The sequence below is a fragment of the Balaenoptera borealis genome, assembly GCF_965194805.1.
Source record: "Balaenoptera borealis genome assembly, chromosome: 12".
Taxonomy (NCBI): Eukaryota; Metazoa; Chordata; class Mammalia; order Artiodactyla; family Balaenopteridae; genus Balaenoptera; species Balaenoptera borealis.
The window spans coordinates 67,869,508-67,887,896 of NC_138869.1; the positions used below are offsets into that span (position 1 = coordinate 67,869,508).

An 18,389-nucleotide genomic window follows, 5' to 3' on the forward strand; every position below is an offset into this window, starting at 1 on the left:
TTGTTGCTGCACTCGGGCTTTCTCTAGTTGCGTCGAGCGGGGGCTACTCTTTGTTGCGGTGCGTGGGCTTCTCAATGCGGTAGCTTCTCTTGTTGTGGAGCACGGGCTCTAGGCGTGCGGGTTTCAGTACTTGTGGCTCATGGGCTCCAGTCGTTGTGGCACGCAGGCTCAGTAGTTGTGGCGCACGGGCTTAGCTGCTCCGTGGCATGTGGGATCTTCCTGGACCAGGGCTCAAACCCGTGTCCCCTGCATGGGCAGGCAGATTCTTAACCACTGCACTACCAGGGAAGTCCCTAGACATGTTTTCAATTCTCTTGGGTAAACATAACAAGGAGTGGAACTGCTGGGTCATATAGTAACTATGTTGACCTTTTTGAGGAAGGACCTGCTCCCTCAAATGATGGGCTGCATCTTTTTTATTGAAGTATAGTTGATTTACAATGTTGTGTTCCTTTCAGGTGTAGAGCAAAATGATTCAGTTATATATATATACATTTTTTTCAGATTCTTTTCCATTATAGGTTATTACAAGATATTGAATATAGTTCCCTGGGCTATACAGTAGGTCCTTGTTGTTTATCTATTTTATATATAGTAGTGTGTATCTGTTAATCCCAATCCCCTAATTTATCCCTCGCCACCTTTCCCCTTTGGTAACCATAAGTTTGTTTTCTATGCCTGCAAGAGTGTTTGTTTTGTAAATAAGTTCATTCATATTATTTTTTAGATTCCACATATAAGTGATATCATATGATATTTGTCTTTCCCTGTCTGACTTACTTCACTTTGATAATCTCTAGGTCCATCCATGTTGCTATAAATGGCATTATTTCATTCTTTTTTATGGCTGAGTAATATCCCATTGTATATATATACCCCATCTTCTTTATCCATTTATCTGTCAATGGACACTTAGGTTACTTCCATGTCTTGGCTATTGTATTAAATAGTGCTGCTATGAACACTGGGGTGCATGTATCTTTTCAAATTAAGAGTTTTCTCCAGATTCATACCCAGGAGTGGGACTGCTGGATCATACAGTAACCCTTTTTTTGTTTTTTAAGGAGCCTCCATACTGTTTTCCATAGTGGCTCCACCAATTTACATTCCCAAGGCTGCATCGTTTTAAATTCCCACCAATAATATATGAGGGTTTCAATATTTCCACCAACATTCATTCATCTTTTTGATGACAGTCATCTAATGGGTGTGAAGTGGTATATCATTGTGGTTTTGATTTGCATCTATCTGATGACTAATGATGTTGAGCATCTTTACATGTGCTTATTGGCCATCTGTATATCTTCTTTGGACAAATTATTCAAATTATTTGCCTCTTTTTAATTGGGTTGTCTTTTTAGTGTTGAGTGGTAAGAGTTCTTTATGTATTCTAGATATATGATTTGCAAATATTTTCTCTCACTTGTAAGTTGTCTTTTCACTTTGTTGATAGTATCCTTTGATGCACGAAAGTCTTTGATTTTGATGAAATCCAATTTACCCATGTTTTCTTTTGTTGTTCAGACTTTTCATGTCATATCTAAGAAACCACTGACTAATCCAATGTCACAAAGATTTACCCCTATGTTTTCGTATCAAAGTTTTAACTCTTACATTTAGGTCTCTGCTCTATTTAGAGTTAATTTTTGTATGTGGTGTGAGGTAGGGGTATGACTTCATTCTTTTGCACATGGATGGATATTTAGTTGTCCCAAGAACATGTGTTGAAAAGACTATTTGTCCTCATTGAATTGTTTTGGCACTCTTGTCAAAATTGGTTAACCATAAATGCAAGGGTTTATTTCTGAATTTCCAATTCTATTCCATTGATCTGTATGTCTATTCTTATGCCAGTACCACATAGTCTTGATTGCTGTAGCTTTGCAGTTAAGTTTTAAAATCTGGAAGCATGACTCCTCCAACTTCGCTCTTCTTCTTTAAGACTGCTTTGGCTATCCTGAGTCTCTCATATTTCCGTATGAATTTTAGGATCAACTCATCAATTCCTACAGAAAAGCCAGCTAGAATTTTGATGGGGATTGAGTTGATCTGTAGATCAATTTGGGGAGTACTGTTATCTTAACAATATTAAGTCTTCTAATCCATAAACACAGGATGTCTTCCCATTTATTTAGGTCATTTTTAACTTGTTTGAACAATGTTTTGTAGTTTGCAGTGCACATGTCTTACATTTCTTCTGTTAAATTTATTCCTAAGTATTCTATTCATTTTGGTGCTTTATAAGTGGAATTGTTTTCTTAATTTCATTCTGGATTGTTCAATGCTATTATATAGAAATACAACTGATTTTTGTATATTCATCTTGTATCCTATAACCTTGCTGAATTCATTTATTAGCTCTAATAGTTTCCTGTGGATTCCTTAGGATTCTCTATATACAAGATCATGTCTGTCTGCAGGCTACCTCTTTTGATAAGCAAAAAAATGCAGTTTGTGATTTACTTGAGTAGAAATTGATACAACTGGTCTCAAGAAAAATATTTTCACTATCAACAAGCTCTTTTGAGAGAAAAATTCATTCACACTTCATACCAACGTTTGAAAACTCTTTAAAGCAAAATTATCCTTTTGGGCTTGACCAGTAGAATCTTCCAGGTGTGTTTAGCAATAGTAAAAAGTCATTGGCACTTGGCACTGTTTTCAAGGGCCTATCTGAAAAATCCGTTCTATTCGGACAGTTTTCTTAAAGCCCATCCCGGACTTGGAACTCTACTCTCAAAGGTCCTATGAAGGTCTCCCTCCTCCTCCACCGCTGCCCTTCTGTGCTAAGTGGCACCTTCGATGATAAAGTCCTTTATTTAACTTTACCCCAACTTTTTCTAAGAGGGATTTAAAGAGGTCTTTAAAAAGTGCAAATATGCAAAAAGTTTCATAAATGAGGGCCGGGGAAGGGAGGAGGAAATTAGTGTGCTCAGTGGGGCACCTGCAGCAAAGGAAATGCAGCTTCTTGCAGGGAGAAATCAAGTTCAAACCCCCCACTCTACCACCCACCAGCGACACACACACACACACACACACACACACACGGGCAGATTACTTACCCCATTTTACAGACAAAGCTAATGAAGCTAGGGATGGTTCATGCTAACCTGTGAGTAGGGTGCTGTAACAGGACAGGTGTGCCCATCAGAGCACCACCCCCCCGCCCCCCCCCCCCACTGTGCATGCTACGCAGCACCTCTGCCCCCAGGTCTCCGGGTCCCTTCATCCCATGGAAACTAACACAGCTGCTCCCGCTGATCGTGGGAACCAGCTCTGAGCTTTCTGGCAACAAAAGCAGAAAGGGAAATGTGATAAATGTCAGAACTGTTATTAAAAGGAAGACGCTTACAGTTCTCCCGGTGAGGCATTTTTCCCCCTAAAAATAAATATTTTAAAAATCTCTCCCTAGTGGCTCCTTATATGGGGGAAATTAAGCAATATTGATGGATAATAATTATTCTTCAGTAGAAGATTTCAGGGCAATGGAAGCAGGTTCTTTTCATAGTTGTTTCTTTATGTCAACCTTTTATAGAAACTATATAGCATTTAGCCCAAAAAGTGACTGTGGAGGAACAGGCTAACGAGGTCCCAGCACAAAGCTTCTAGAACCTAACTGGATCATCTATGATGTCAGCTTGGAAACCAGCAGCATGCAGGAGGTAACACTGTGCACCTCGTCCCATGAACTTGTTCAGTGTGTCAGAGCCACGGCAGGGTCAGTAGAGACACAAAGAGGGTCTCAGACCCAGAGCCCCATGGCTACAGGAGACAAGGCGGCCTGGGTGCACACGCTAACAGACACACACACACACACACACACACACACACACAATCAAACACTGAACTAGCCTTCTGTGTGCAGACAAAGCACTCAAGGGCTGATTGTGTGCGTGATGGGGGGGGGAGGGGAGGGGCGGTCAGGGAATCTGAGTCTGGGATCTATTTCACCTCTTCCAATCACTGGAGAAGGTTTCATGAAAGAGGCAGAATTTCAACCATTAGGTGGGGGAAAACCTCAGCCAGTTTGGAAAGAGAGGAGGCAGGTAAAGATCTTTGAAGTTCACTTTCATAAAAGGCTTTGAAGCTCTCTGCTTGGTTTGAGCAGAGCTCAGCGGGATCTATAACCCAGGGGAAACTCCCCGGTGCATGCTGCTATAATAATCAAGCACCGCCAAGCATCTGAAACAGGGGTCTCCAAACTTCGAGTGAAACACACATACAGCAGACTTTTTAAATGAAAATATTATATGTAACACCAATACAAAAAAAAAAAAAAAACTTTAAAGCTAATAGCAGAGCTGCGCTAGTGCAAACAGGGACCAGCAGAGACCACCCACCAGGGCACTGGTCCACACTCTCCACAACTCCCGGCACAGACTTCCCGGGAACACCTGGGGGCCCAACAAGGCAGAGTTTGAGAACCACTGGTCTCTGGCTTAAGGGACTCCCCAAAAGTCTGCTCTAGAGTGGTGGTCCCCACACGTTTAAGAGTAAACCTTCATAATCCTTCTATTTATTTTAAAAATATATATAGATGCACTATGCGCCATTATATTGTACACATTATAAAATATATAAAAACAAAAAATTTTAAGTAGAAGATAAAACAAAAGAAAAAATATTTTTAAATATTTTACTAAAGATACAAAAATCTTTCTGGCTCTCATTAGTGAAAGCAATGAGACTGAAAATACTGTATTATGTAGTAAATCTTTTGTTTTACATTTGGGAACAAAACTGATTCTAAATGATTTGTTTTGATACTTGTTTAATGGCTGTAACAGGTGAAAAAGACACCTCACAAAGTTACACTGATCCAAGAGCTGTGTCATCAGCTGCACTTATTAAATCACCCTATGACAAATTTTTTAAAATTTCTTCTGATTATGGAAAGGTCTTTGCTGAAATTCAGCTGATAAATTCCCATCTTCCCCAACATCAAACACTTGCTCATAAAGACTAATAAGAACGTGTACTTTTCTATCTTTAACAAAGGGGTTTTAAAACACCCATTGAAGGTGAGTTTGTTTCCCGCTCTTTGTTAGGTATCACCTTTCCTCTGAAGGACCAAGTAATGGACTCACGGGCCATCACAGAAAAGAGTCAGCAAATTTGAGACACTTTTATTCTAGTGAAAGAAAAATGTGTGCTTTTGCACGAAGTAGCCCGTATAACTCTCTGTGGTTCAGAAGATTTTCCTGATCATTTCTCATCTCGCCACAAGTATTATAAAGATTCTATTACTTGAGAGACTTGCTTTATCGAGGTAACTGCACTGATGGTTACCTGGCGCGTAGCCACGCCCTGTAGGACATGAACCACCTGGGCGATGCTGGCTGCTGCTCGTCCCCAACAGCTGATGCTGCAGACTCCCAAGCACCCAAACAGTGCACTCAGCAATTCCGACGGCGGCAAGCTACTGTGCAATGAGGCAAACTCACGGGAGCCCCGCAGAACGTCCTGCATTAGGGAGACACACAGCCAAACGCCACCACGTGAAATGGCAGCTCAGGAGGCTCCGCTCCAATACTGGACAGCTCTGCACGCCTGTCGAGGACAGTGCATCTCTGCAAAGCGGTGACGAACACCGAGGACGTGGAAAAGGAAATGCCGTGGTATTTTGAGAAGCTGGGCAGGTGCCCATCGGGTACCCACCTCCCACAGGACAGACTTGGGGATGTTTAAGAATGAAATACAAATATTCAGTCTTTCAATGTATACTGTTACTTTTTCGAACAGCTGCTAGGTTGTTAGGACAAAAATGCTTATCGAGTTGTTTGGACCTGACTACTTAAAAAATGGACTGTTAGGTGTCGCTAGGGGAATGAGGAGAAAGTCGCTGAGCCCCTCAGGGCCGCGGGAGGCGGCTGCCCGACGGTGATGGGGGTGGAGTGGGGGAAAAGCAGCCCTGGGGCCAGGAGAGTCGGACTCCAGCTCCAACTCTGCCATCAACGCCCGAACGCTCTTCAAACTGCCGTCAGCAAATCACACGGGATGGGACAGGGTGCCCTCAGCTCCGAGGCCCTGCAAGGCTGCCTGTCCAAAAGGCTGTGCTCTCTCCTCCAGGCGGGACACGCCCACCCGATCCTGGAGTAACCCACAGCTCTCCCAGTTAAGGCCACGTGCCGTGCCAGGTGCCGAATCGTCAACTGAGGCTCAAAAGGCCAACGCTAAGGTGGCTGTCCCATCTGACCAAACAGCCAGGGTTAATTTATGCCCAAACCTCCACTTCAGAATCCACAGAGACAACAGTGAGTATCCGTCATGCAAGTGGCCATTCGATGTCACTTTCGTATTTTTTGTAATACCCGATCTTTGTGCCTTGTTTACAATACCATACTGTCTCTGAGAAGTATTTTGGTTACTAAATATTTGGTTAAATGCTCCAGAGCAACCATGTGGGAATCTTCGGGAAACTGAAGAGTCCCTCCCAAGAGGAAAGTTGGTAAGTGTCAAATAACGATTTGTTTAAAGAACATTATGCTTATGCAAACAAGAGATCTCCTGGACAGTCACCGACTCAGCCGTTTCAAGTGCCTTTTCAGCACCGTCCAGGGCACCAGAGGGGTCCAGTCTTCCCCAGGGAGGATTCTGCTCTCCGTTTCTTTCTACTAAGTGAGAACGGACACATAAACCCTAAGTCCAACAGGAAGAAACCATGGAGTCTCTTCCTACGGTAACAAAACCAGGAATAGGAAACTTCCCGTTTCCCATTAATTTTCCTCAGCTGACTGAATAAAAATCAGTTGATTCACTCATCTGCCCAATATTCTTACTTTCTGGGTGATTATTCTCCACAGGGTTCAAGTTCAAAGTGGCATTTTATTTTGGAAACAAGCGGTATATATGAGGCTGTAATAATAGCACAAGCTGATTAAATCTAAACTTGGAACAAAACAAAAAACTGCCCTTATTACTGATCAAAAAAGCAGATACACAAGAAATGCTGAACGTTGACAAAAACAAGCATAGATATTAACAGAAAAGTGGCATAAAGACTATTGTAAATTATCCTGAAAGGATTGTTAAGTTACATTTTCCATAAAAACAATTCAGTAGGGAGTGAGAGGGAACCCTGGTTTAATAAGAACATATTTTCTCTCAAAGCATGAAACCTGTTTAAAAAGACATGAATGAGGGGATGGAAGGGGCAGCCATAAGGCCAGTGGGAGGCCGGGGAGAGTGGAGGAGGGTCTCAAGGGAATTAGATTCCAGAGACCCCGAGGGGCAGGAGGAGGGCAGCAGCAGTATTTCAGTGGCTATTATATTAATTAGAAATATATGAAACTTGACAGAGCAAGAGTGCAGTGCATGAAATCCATGGCAAAACACTGTTAATTTCCTCCACAACCGGTACCATGAACTCAGGGACCCTCTTGTCTCTGTCCCCTCCTGAGAGCTAAGGGGCGCAGTTCTTAATCAGCACGTGTGCTGGCCCAGTGTCCAAGCATCAGCGTGAACCTCAGAGGAACACAGACCTGCAGGCGGAAACAGGGCAGCCAGCCGTCTTCCTCCTGCAAGGAGGGGACGCAGGGGGCTTCAGACGTCTGGCAAGAGAACCTTTGCAGAACAGACCCAGATACATTGCAGTTCCCCAAAAGGCGAGCTTCTGTTTTATCTTAGAACTTAGGCAGGACGGGTAAGGCCGAGGGAAATCCTTTATGACAGCAGGACACACCGGTCCACCAGTGTCGGCTGGCCACAGTGGGCTTTTAAGTGGTCAAGCATGAGCCACCAGGCTGCTTTAAGCCAATGTCTGTCCTGAAGGGATGGAGAAGACAAGAAGACCTACTAAGATAATTCCATCAATCAGTTCATCTGTGGGAATGTGCAAAAGAACACTGATTCACCAGCATACAGTTTCTCCACAGGATTTTATTTCTTGCCATGGCCGTCCTCCCCGACCTCCGAGCCAGCATCGTGGACACGTGCCCGTCCCATCCCACCCCTCTCCCCAGCCCACCCCCCCCACACACATACACACCACGCCTGCTCTCCAGACACACCACCCTAACTCCCTGTTCCCAGGTCCACGGCACACAAACGCTGTCAGACAGAGCTGCTGTTTAGGCACATGCCCTATGTTTTCAATGAAATTACTAGGAGTAGTTGTTTCTAACAGTATTTAATAACCACCTATATGACACATGCTACTTCGCTTCAATTAACTACTCTGGAATCCATCGGTTTAGAGAAAACTTCAAAACAAATTAGGTTTTTCACTAGTAACAAGCAGCAGCATCCTTTTTAACCATTAAAATTTAGGGGCAACTGGATGCACAAACGCAGAGGCTGGCTATGATCTTTCTTGAGGGAGATATTGAAGACTGGCTAAACGGCTTTCTGAGTAGAAAAACAAGACCTGTAAAAGCGAAGGAAGTGGAGTTGATGATATAAACGCTCTTTCACCCTGTATACACAAACTTCACATAAAAACTTACTTGCCAATATTTTCAGGCAGAGACTGCAGTGAGATGTCATTTACAGAAAGACATGTCAAATTCTGCAATTCGGGAAAGCTTTCTGGCAATCTAAAACAAAAAAAAAATGTTGTTATAGTTGAAAAAGAGAAGTGCATATATGGTGTATACTAACATAAATATAAAGATTTCTTCTGTATGCTGACTGAAATAACCTCCTAAAATTACATTATATATGGCACATTTGTCTTGTCTTTCTATTTATAAGGAAAAAAAGTAAGGACTTGGTCTACCTAGCAGTACAGGGGTATGATAAATACTTGTTGACAGGGCGATCCAGAAATAATTAGAGAGGAAAGATATTCAAGCTGTAAGAATAAAGGAGAAACAATGTTGTGAGCCTACTGAGTGTATGGCTATGAAAGAAAATGATAAATAGTTCCTGCAGCTGGAAGTGCCTAAGAGTGAAAATACTTTATTAACAGAAAATAGAAATTTTAGTCCACAATATTATAATAAAACACAAGACAGTTGCTTGATTTTTTTTTTTTTCCTGTAGCTTATAATACCCAGAGCAAAGCTACGGATTACTTACAATTGATCAGCTGACAGCCAATTGCTACTTTCTTAATATTTTTCTTTTGATTTGATTTAATATGCCAATCATGTGAGATGATTATATGTTTCACAACGTTCTACACAAAGAGAAATTCTGTATACTTCCCTTAGACTACTGAAGAGGGAGGATTCAAAATAAAAGTATTATTTAAATACCTGCAAAGAAAGTTTACTTTCAATATTTCTATGGTTACTAGTATTTGGAGAGGAAAAAACACAAACTGAAAGCAAAAACAAATCTCATTGCATCTAAAATGCTGAAGGTCCTTATACATAAATCTGCTAAGATGGAGAAAAGAACACATAACATATTTTTGCAGGGGGTGGTGAGGACTTCTTGCCTTAGTGATAGTCTCTAGATTAGAATCTTTCATTTCTTTCCTCTTTCTAGGTTCCTTTTTTAAAAAACAATTCCTATGCTGTTTGACATCTAATACAGGTAATTCCAAACTTCAAAACCAAATCCAGGCCCCAAAAGACGAGAGTATTAACTAGGATTTTCATAATTGATGAAATACATTCTCAGGAATGGTTTTTACGAAGTTGCAACCTCTTCCATAGTGTAATAGAGCTAAGAGTTTTTAAATTTATATTTCAAAAGATGCAACTTAACTGTTCTGAGTTTTTACCAGAAACTATATATAATTTTAAAACTAGCTAAAATGATCGTAAATATAAGGAAATTGTATCTTTAAATGGCTGATTTGCTTTTAAGAGCCAAACTAGTGATGTGACCCGATGAGGAAAGCCAGACTTAAGGTCGGGAGAGAGGAAAGCTAGTCTGAGTTGCTGCTCAGAGGCTGCATGATCTTGAAAGGTCATTTCACCTCTTGGAGCCTCAGTTTCTTCAGCCAAAAAATCACTAGGCCACGCTGAATAATTTTTAAGGTCCCTTCAACTCACAGACATCGTCTGAATTCTTAAAAGAGCACACCTGCCAGATTAAAACGGCTTTCCTTTAAGAAACCTGCCAAAAACGAGTCCAGGGTGAAAGCTGAGTAAGGCCTCATACGATGCAGTGTGTTCTGGTCAAGAGAGTTTTGAAATGATGATAAAGTCACATATCAGCAGACATTAGGGGGAAAACACTAAAGAAGTAGACAAGGGGATTAAGCAACTGAAGAGTTAACAAAAAAACTCCAGAGCAGCATAATATTTCCCAGCTGCCCAACCCTACGAGCTGCCTTGAGCACAAATAGCTCAGCTCAGTTCAACAAACACTGAGGGCTCACTCCATTCCAGAAAGTACAGTAGGGCTGCAGATAGAACCGTAAATGACAGAGGAATACATCTCGTTGGGGGGCCTTGGTCAAAGTGACCATTTACGTGTAGGTTTCGAGTGTTATGAGAAAAGTACGCAGAGAGCATTACGGGGCCCAGAGGAGGGGCCGCGGGGAGTCGTCAGGAAAGGCCCCCTGAAGAAATGTGATGCTCAGGCTGCATCTTAAAGGAGAGCGAAAGGGTTGGCACAGTCAAAACAGAGGGGGAGTGAAATCAGAGACCTGGAGCCCTTTATTACAGAGGACACAACATCAGACAAGGCAACTGACGGCCATGCAGGTGGAAAGGCCGGCCAAGGTCAGACAGAGGGCGGGGGAGAGGTTGCACAGCACACCAGGAGCTCCCGCTTGACCTTACAGGGACGGGGAGCTGCAGAAAGGTTTGAGAAAGAGGGACAACCGTACGGATGATGGTTAAGAAAGAGGACGAGATGTGACAACGGTGGTGAGTTAGAAAGCTATCAGGCTAGAGCTTACTAGAGTACTATTTTTCATAAAAAATAAACATTACTAGTAACATAATAACTAAAATTCAAAAGACAAAAACCAGAATTGTTTTGAAGACATACTTATACTTCTTAAAAATAAGCAGATACGGGAAAAACAAAACGAAATAGGGCATTCCCCAGCACTCCATACCCAAGAAGATCCAAGCAATTTTGAAACAGATGAGATGAATCCCAAATTTTAGCTCAATCTCAATTTTTCTAGACACTTTAAAAAAAAAAAAAAAAAAGGAATGGAAAGGAAAGGAAGAGTACTTTCCTTTCTTCGAGGTTGCTTAAAGAGTCTTGAGAAATTTTATAAATGGGCCCACCTGGCCCAGAGAGACATCGAGAATGGACTCTGGAGGGCTGTCCCTGCATTGCTGTTTGGGCATCAACTCGGTTACCCTGGCAACACAGGCGCCTGGAATGCACTGGTCAGTGGGCTCATGACTGAGCCAGGAGCCACAGGAGGGGCTCCCGACGTCCCCGTGTTCAAAAAGGGTACCCTTAGTACTATGGACAGAAAAGCAAGCAGAAAGGTTACCTAGTCAGTGGGTTTCCGCTGAAGTCAGCGATCTGTAGTGCTTTACAGAATGAGATGCTCTCTGGAATTTCAGGAATATCTGCAGAAGGAAAGAAAATGTCTATCACTGACCACCACTGTTAACAGTTTTCATCATCCTCAAGATGGAGCACAGTCGCAAGGGAATATCTACAAAGTACTAACTCTGCTCAAACATGGCATGGATTCCTAAAGTACTTTTCTACATCTATTTTACATTTGCTTTCCTAATATAAGATATATTCTAAACAGAAGCACGTTCAAGAAAAACACAAAAAACAACCACCCCACCAAGTCCCATCACCTCATCAAAAGTCACTGAGGGCGTTCGGTTGTAATTCCCTTTAGGCTTTATTTCCCCTATGTTTTCATATGGTTATATCAGTACAAAGTATTCTAAAGTATGCATTTTAAAATTATGGAATTTCTTCTGATTATAAGCATAATTTGGAAAATACAGAAAACTCCAGTGAAGAATAAAAAACCACCAACATTCCCATCACACAGAGAAAATATTTTATTCTGATGTATGTTTTTAATTGTCAGACACACATACAGAGTGTGTGTATAAAAAGATCATATTTCAAAATACTAGGTTCATGCTTTACTTTATGTTATTTTGCAAACTTTTTCCCGTCATTATTTTTCCAAATAGTTTCCCATTCTTAGTGGCAGAAAAGCCCACTGCACACATTTTCATACTTCATGTAACCAATCCCCAGTTGTTGGACATTTAGGTTGTTTCCAAGTTCCTAACGTTATAATTACATTTATGTCCATTTCTGGTTATTTCCTTAGGCTAAGCTCCCAGAGCGTAATCACTGTGTCAAAGGCACTAACACCTCTGCAGCACTTGACAAATACTGCTAAGTTGCCTTCGAGGGGGCAAGGTACACGTTTATACTTCCCCCACCCAATTCAACATCTTTCCCTTCTTCCTTTCTCTCTCTTACATTTGAAAAACTGCCCATGTTATTGGTAAAACAGTCTGGCAACATTTTCTTTTATATTCCTTTGATTACTAATGAGGCTGAATATTTTTCCCCATGTTTACCTGCCACTAAACATTGCGATTCTTGAAATGACCAAAAATGCTATTTTAAATTCCTCCTTCTCTTGGTTTAAACCCTGAGGTTACAGCTTTCAGGGCTGGAAAAGGTTAGTTCATAGCATTTAATTTCAAGAATACATTTATTTTGGACATACTAATGTTAAGAAGGACTAAAATAGAAAAGGCTCTCTTGATCCCATTCCGTTTCTTCCACCAGCTCGACAAAGGCAAGCAGAGCCAAAACATACCTAATATTTCTAAATTGGGGGTGAAAAGGAGACAGGAGAAATAAAGGGAAAAATGGATGCCCTGCTCCAACACCACAAAGTAATCAGAAGCTACATAAAAGCTCTAAGTACAAATTTAAAAGCTGCAAATATTTAAATTTGTGGTAACATTTGCCTCACACAATTCTCTGCCTTGCATGGTCATATAAGGTAGTGAAGAATACATACTATTCATGATCCTAGTTTCATAAATATGATAGTAGTATATACACACACACACACACATACACACACACATACATACATATATACACACAATACATACATATGTACACATACATGTGTGTGTATGTGTGTACATACATGTGTGTGCATATGTACACATACACATATATACACACACGATATATATATATGTATATATATATATATGGCTTATCCACATTAAGAATAAACAAACTAGTGAATATAACAAAAAAGAGGTGGACTCACAGATATAGAGAACAAGCTAGTGGTCACCAGTTGGGTGGGGGGCAGTATAGAGGGAGGGGAGCAGGAGGTACAAACTATTAGGTATAAAATAAGCTACAAGGATATATTGTACAACACAGGGAATATAGCCAATATTTTATAATAACTATAAGTGGAGCATAAGCTTTAAAAACTGTGAATAACTATATTTGTACACCTATAACTTATACAGTATTGTACATCAACTAGACTTCAATTTTAAAAAAAAGGAAAAGACCAAAAAAAAAAAAGAAGGAACGAACAAAGGTACATCCATCCATCATTACAGGACCAGCACGGCTATCCAGGGTGTGAGGCCTGTCCAGGTAAAAGGTGCTGGTCAGCCCTGCACTCCTGACTGTCCCTCCTCGGCCACCACTTCAGGTCCTAGTAAGCAGTTTTTATAAGGCTGAAAAAAGAGGTGCAAGGGCTGCACCCGTCACCTCACAAGTGCTAGGGAAGATCAAGCTGACACCCACACACACACTGTACAGCAGCTTTCTGCTTGATCTGAGGAAAAGATCAAGGAAACAGAGAAAGAGGAAAGGCACGTCAATTTGGTAGAAGTCTTTAATATTTCTCAGAGCATCAGAAACATCCCTGAACCTCAGGAAGATGGGCCTACCAAGGAACACATGAACTCTGGTCGGGGCTGGTCTGGAGTCAGGGTATCTGAGGGTAACAACAGCAACTGCCAGAGAACACAGCTGGACCCAGTCCAGACAGAGCTGCCTTGTAGGAAGACATTCCATCCCTAGGCAAACCTGCTTGTACACAAGATCAGCAACCAGAACATAGGTCTCAACTCAAAAGACCATTTCTTTCTACCATACGCATGTTGCTAATTTAACTGAAAAGAAGGTATTTGCCTGTAAAAATAAGAGCTTTAGACAAGGAAGGCAACAGTGTGGCTAGAACAGTCCTGCTTACTGGTTTGCTTTAAATTACTAAAAATATCAGAGCAGAAAACTAAGGAAGGGAACGTCTGTTCCTTCTTAAATACTTAGCTATAATATCACACCCTCAGGCACACCTCCTTTGGGCCCCAAGATTCGGCTGGATCCCCCTGCTCTCAGGTTCCTGAAATCTGTTACAGTTTTAATTAAATAATTGTTTGGTGATGGTCAATCTCCCTTATTAAACTCTAGGCTCACTGGGAAGAAAGACCATGTGGGCCTTGTCTGTTGCTGTTTCCCCAAAGCTGACATAGTACAGTCGGCCTACAGGTTCCACATCTGGGAATTCAACCAACTGTGGATCAAAATATTAAAAAAATATTCCAGAAAGGTCCAAAGAAAGCAAAACTTCAATTTGCCTCATCGGGCAGCTATTTACATAGTATTTAAACTGTATTTACAACTATTTACATTGTAATAGGTATTATAAGTAATCCAGAGATGATTTAAAGTATATGGGAAGATACGCAAAGTTATATGCAAATACTATGCCATTTTATATAAGGGATTTGAGCATGCTCGGATTCTGGTATTTTGTCCTCCACAGAGGCCAAGGGGTGACTGTACTAAGCTTAAACAGCCCATGGGTACCGAATGAATAAATGAGAAACTCACATTGCTAAATCTCTGCAAAGACAGTTGCTCTCTAATCTGAGTCATGAAATATCCCCTGTAAGGTGGGTATTATCTCTGTTTTACTAGTAAGAAAACTGCTTGGTCCCAGATCTCTTACAAGAGATAGTATAAAGCCTGCAGGTTATTCCCAGCTGAAATCCCCTTTAACTGTCTTCCAAGTGTTTTGCTCTGGACAAATGTGAGGTTTAAGACTAAACATATGAAAAACTATAGACAAAAGCCACTTTTCAATGAGGCCAAGGCTGACCACCGACCTTTTCCGCATTTATGAGGTCTGCACCCTCGGATAAACTATATAACCTACCTGTGCCTAATTTCCTTATCTGTAAAATGGGTCATCAACAGATATTTTCAAATAATGCCAATATATCATACCTTAAGTGCTGCAGAAGTTCAGAGAAGGGAGAAAATGAAACAAAGAAGGACACAACGCTTTGAACCAAATAAATAAGAGTAGAGGAGCAGCATAGGCAGGAATGTGACACTGGATGCAAAGTGGGGAGAGGGTAGGCCCTGGGCACAGTTTGCCTGAACTTCAGGATATCAGTTTGGGGGTATCTGGAGAGAAGGCCAGAGAGATCTCTTGACAGAAGGTTACCAATGCCAGGCTGAGCTGTTTACAATTAATTTGCCAGACAAGGCATTTCCTCTTCTCTGAAAGAGAGATAATCACAGCTCCAGCTTAGGGTTGCACAAGAATAAAGGAGAGTCACACAAATAAAAGCACATAGTACACTCTACGGGACCTCTTTTTTATACTGGGTGGGGGATCAGTAGAGAGGACCACTATTTTCCATTCAAAGCCAAATAATTTTTTGATTGAAATATAACTGACTTACAATGTTGTATTAATTACTGCTGTACAGCAAAGTGATTCAGCTATACATATATATATATATATTCTTTTTTTATATTCTTTTCCATTATGGTTTATCACAGGATATTGAATATAGTTCCCTGTGCTCTACAGTAGGACCTTGTTGTTTATCCATCCTATGTATAAAAGCTTACATCTGCTAACCCCAGCCTCCCATTCCATCCCTCCCCCAACCCCCTGCCCCTTGGCAACCACCAGTCTGTTCTCTATGTCTGTGATTCTGTTTCTGTTTCATAGATATGTTCATTTGTGTCATATTTTAGATTCCACGTATAAGTGATATCATATGATATTTGTCTTTCTCTGTCTGACTTACTGCACCCTAGTATGATAATCTCTAGGTCCATCCATGTTGCTGCAAATGAATGCTGAATAATTTGAAGAAGAGTGGCGTTATTAATAGAGATGAGAAGCCTGAGAGGGCTTTTGCTTCTATCTGAGAAGGAATAAAACCCTGAATGAACATCTATTTACATACAAATATTAGATATAACTCATGAGGTTTTTCCTCTCATTAAAGAAGGTACCCCCAAACTTATAACTGCCAACATTCAGCTTAGTTCAAGCTTCTATATAAGGTGAAACAAAAAAAAAATCTTTACTCATATTTTTCATGTATTTAAACTGGCTTTGTCTTATATACATCCAAGAATAAAAGCATAAAATTTGATATTTACGAAATGTCTGAAAGTGATTGTAAAATTAAGTAATCTCTTCCCTACAATTTTCATAAAATAACCTTCAGTTCAGACCCACTCTAAACTACCATCATTTCTGAATCAGAATTGCTTTGAGTTAGTGAGATGTGGTTGTACTTAAAAACTAAAAATACTTAATCTGTTGTTTACCAATATAACCATTACTACCACCTGTATACAGGCGACTGATAATCAGTCCTAAACTCTGCAGTGCCAAAAATCTTCACCACCACCAAGCAGACAACCATCCTGGCACCATGAGCCCAAGGGCTTCTGAGAGAGAATACACTTTTCACCGCAGATACTGTCATTTAGAAAGTGATTTAGAAGGACAGTGCTTGCCCTTCCTGGCCCTCCTGCTATTTTCTCAGCATCCATTTTTAACACATCAGGCTGGGGTTCCACCTTCCCCAGCCCCCTAACTCACAGAAGTAATACAGAGCCTTAGCCTGAAATCCTCTATAAGGAATCAGATGCCCAGAAGCCTCAAGGTGGACCACGCTCTTTCCTGAAAAGCTATCACCATCTCAGGGCCCCCGTTGGGATAGACACAGGCTGGACTGTGTGACCTTCCTTCTGACTCCTTCTAAGGAGTTTAGAACCTTCCAGGGCATTTCCTGTCACAGAGAACGGTGCACAAACGGCCTGTCCAGTCCATGATCTCAGCCCCCGTGCACAGCAGAATAAGTTCTTTCTGAATAACTGAATTACTCACTGGCATTTCTTCTGGTTCTATATAAACAGCATCTCTTCTCCTGGGTTCAAGACCTATCTGATGTCTGCAGTCTGATGTACTGTCTGATGTTACAGTACGAGGCTCTCTCCACCAAGAGACCATGAAATGCGAAGCAGAACGAAAGTCTGCAGGCCCGCAGCAGGCGTGCAACACTACTGAATTACCAACTGCGCTGGGCCTGGGGTCCGGAGACAGACTCCAGGCCCTGCACACGGGGATGACTACACTGCCGGGCGCCCCTGCTCCTCGCAAAGGGCTGCTGGCCTTCTCTGCCACGTCCACCACCCCAGGCTACTGAGAGGTACGATGAGATGATGTACAGGGTAACGTGGTAAAGTACACAAATGTAAAGGACTAGGCGGGGGGAGGTGTTCCCCCCCGAGGGGCACAGGCTGGCTTTGTCACTTTTTCTATCAACGTGTGGGGTCTGGGGCACATGGTCCCCCCCTCCTCTCACCCCGACACACTCAGACCAGAGGGGAAACTGTCCTCAAGACCTCTGTCAGTACAGAGGGAACTGAGTCTTTACCTGAGCATTTTGTTATCAGTATCCCATCTCAGAGAAATGTGCAGCTGCACGAGCCATCAGGAGCTGAGGGCAGTACCTCAACGCATCACTGATACTAAACCACATCAGAAACAAACAAAAAATAAGACAGCACAAGCAAATGGCGCCATGGCAACGACAGCCGCCCCTGAACTGCCCTCAGAGATCCAGGGGCAGAGGTGACCCAACAGCAACCTGGCCGTCCCAGAGGCACCTGGGTACCAGACTCTAACCTCCCCTGACCTCTGCGGTGACATTCAACAAGCCACCTCGAGACTTGTCCTGGGAATAAATGTGCATCAGGGCCCACCAGCCAGTGCTGGTCGCCATGGAGACGTGCGCACACACACCTCCCTTCAACCACATGTATACCTATACTTTTTAGCACAATACTTCTACTTTAGAGGAAGATTTGAAATTGCTCCCCACTGTCTGGAGCTCAGAGAAGCCCCCTTTGGAATTGGTCACCTGGCAGTTGTTGTCACCGCCACCTTGGACACAAGTAGCAGGTCTCAGGCACTGAGAGGACAGCAGGGGACAGACTCAAGGTCAGGAAGTGACAGGTACAGGTCTGAAAGAGGAACTCCTCTGAGCCCCGTTACACCACTTGACCGTGTGGCCCCAGATAAGAAGGGACGCCTTTCTGAGGGTCTTCATGCATCACCTAATCCCAAAAACAAACAGTGGGATGGATGGAGGTCGTCCCACAAGCAGATGCAGAAGCAGGCCTGGAAACATTAACTAAACAGCCCAAGGTCACTGTGCTCACGTGTGGAGGAG

The 18,389-nt window shown here is 42.1% G+C and overlaps 1 protein-coding gene across 4 annotated transcripts in view; it reads right to left on the minus strand.

Moving 5' to 3' along the window:
• Nucleotides 1–18,389, minus strand: part of LRRC1 (leucine rich repeat containing 1) — a 127,055-nt gene that overhangs the window by 42,202 nt on the left and 66,464 nt on the right. For 3 of the 4 annotated variants that reach the window (XM_082347196.1, XM_082347193.1, XM_082347194.1), the window contains exons 3-4: nt 11,354–11,432; nt 8,445–8,534 (exon numbers count right to left, since the gene is read on the minus strand). In XM_082347196.1, the coding sequence (XP_082203322.1) occupies nt 8,445–8,534; nt 11,354–11,432 (169 nt within the window). The remainder of the gene's footprint in view (nt 1–8,444; nt 8,535–11,353; nt 11,433–18,389) is intronic. The other variant, XM_082347195.1, reaches the window with a different exon arrangement.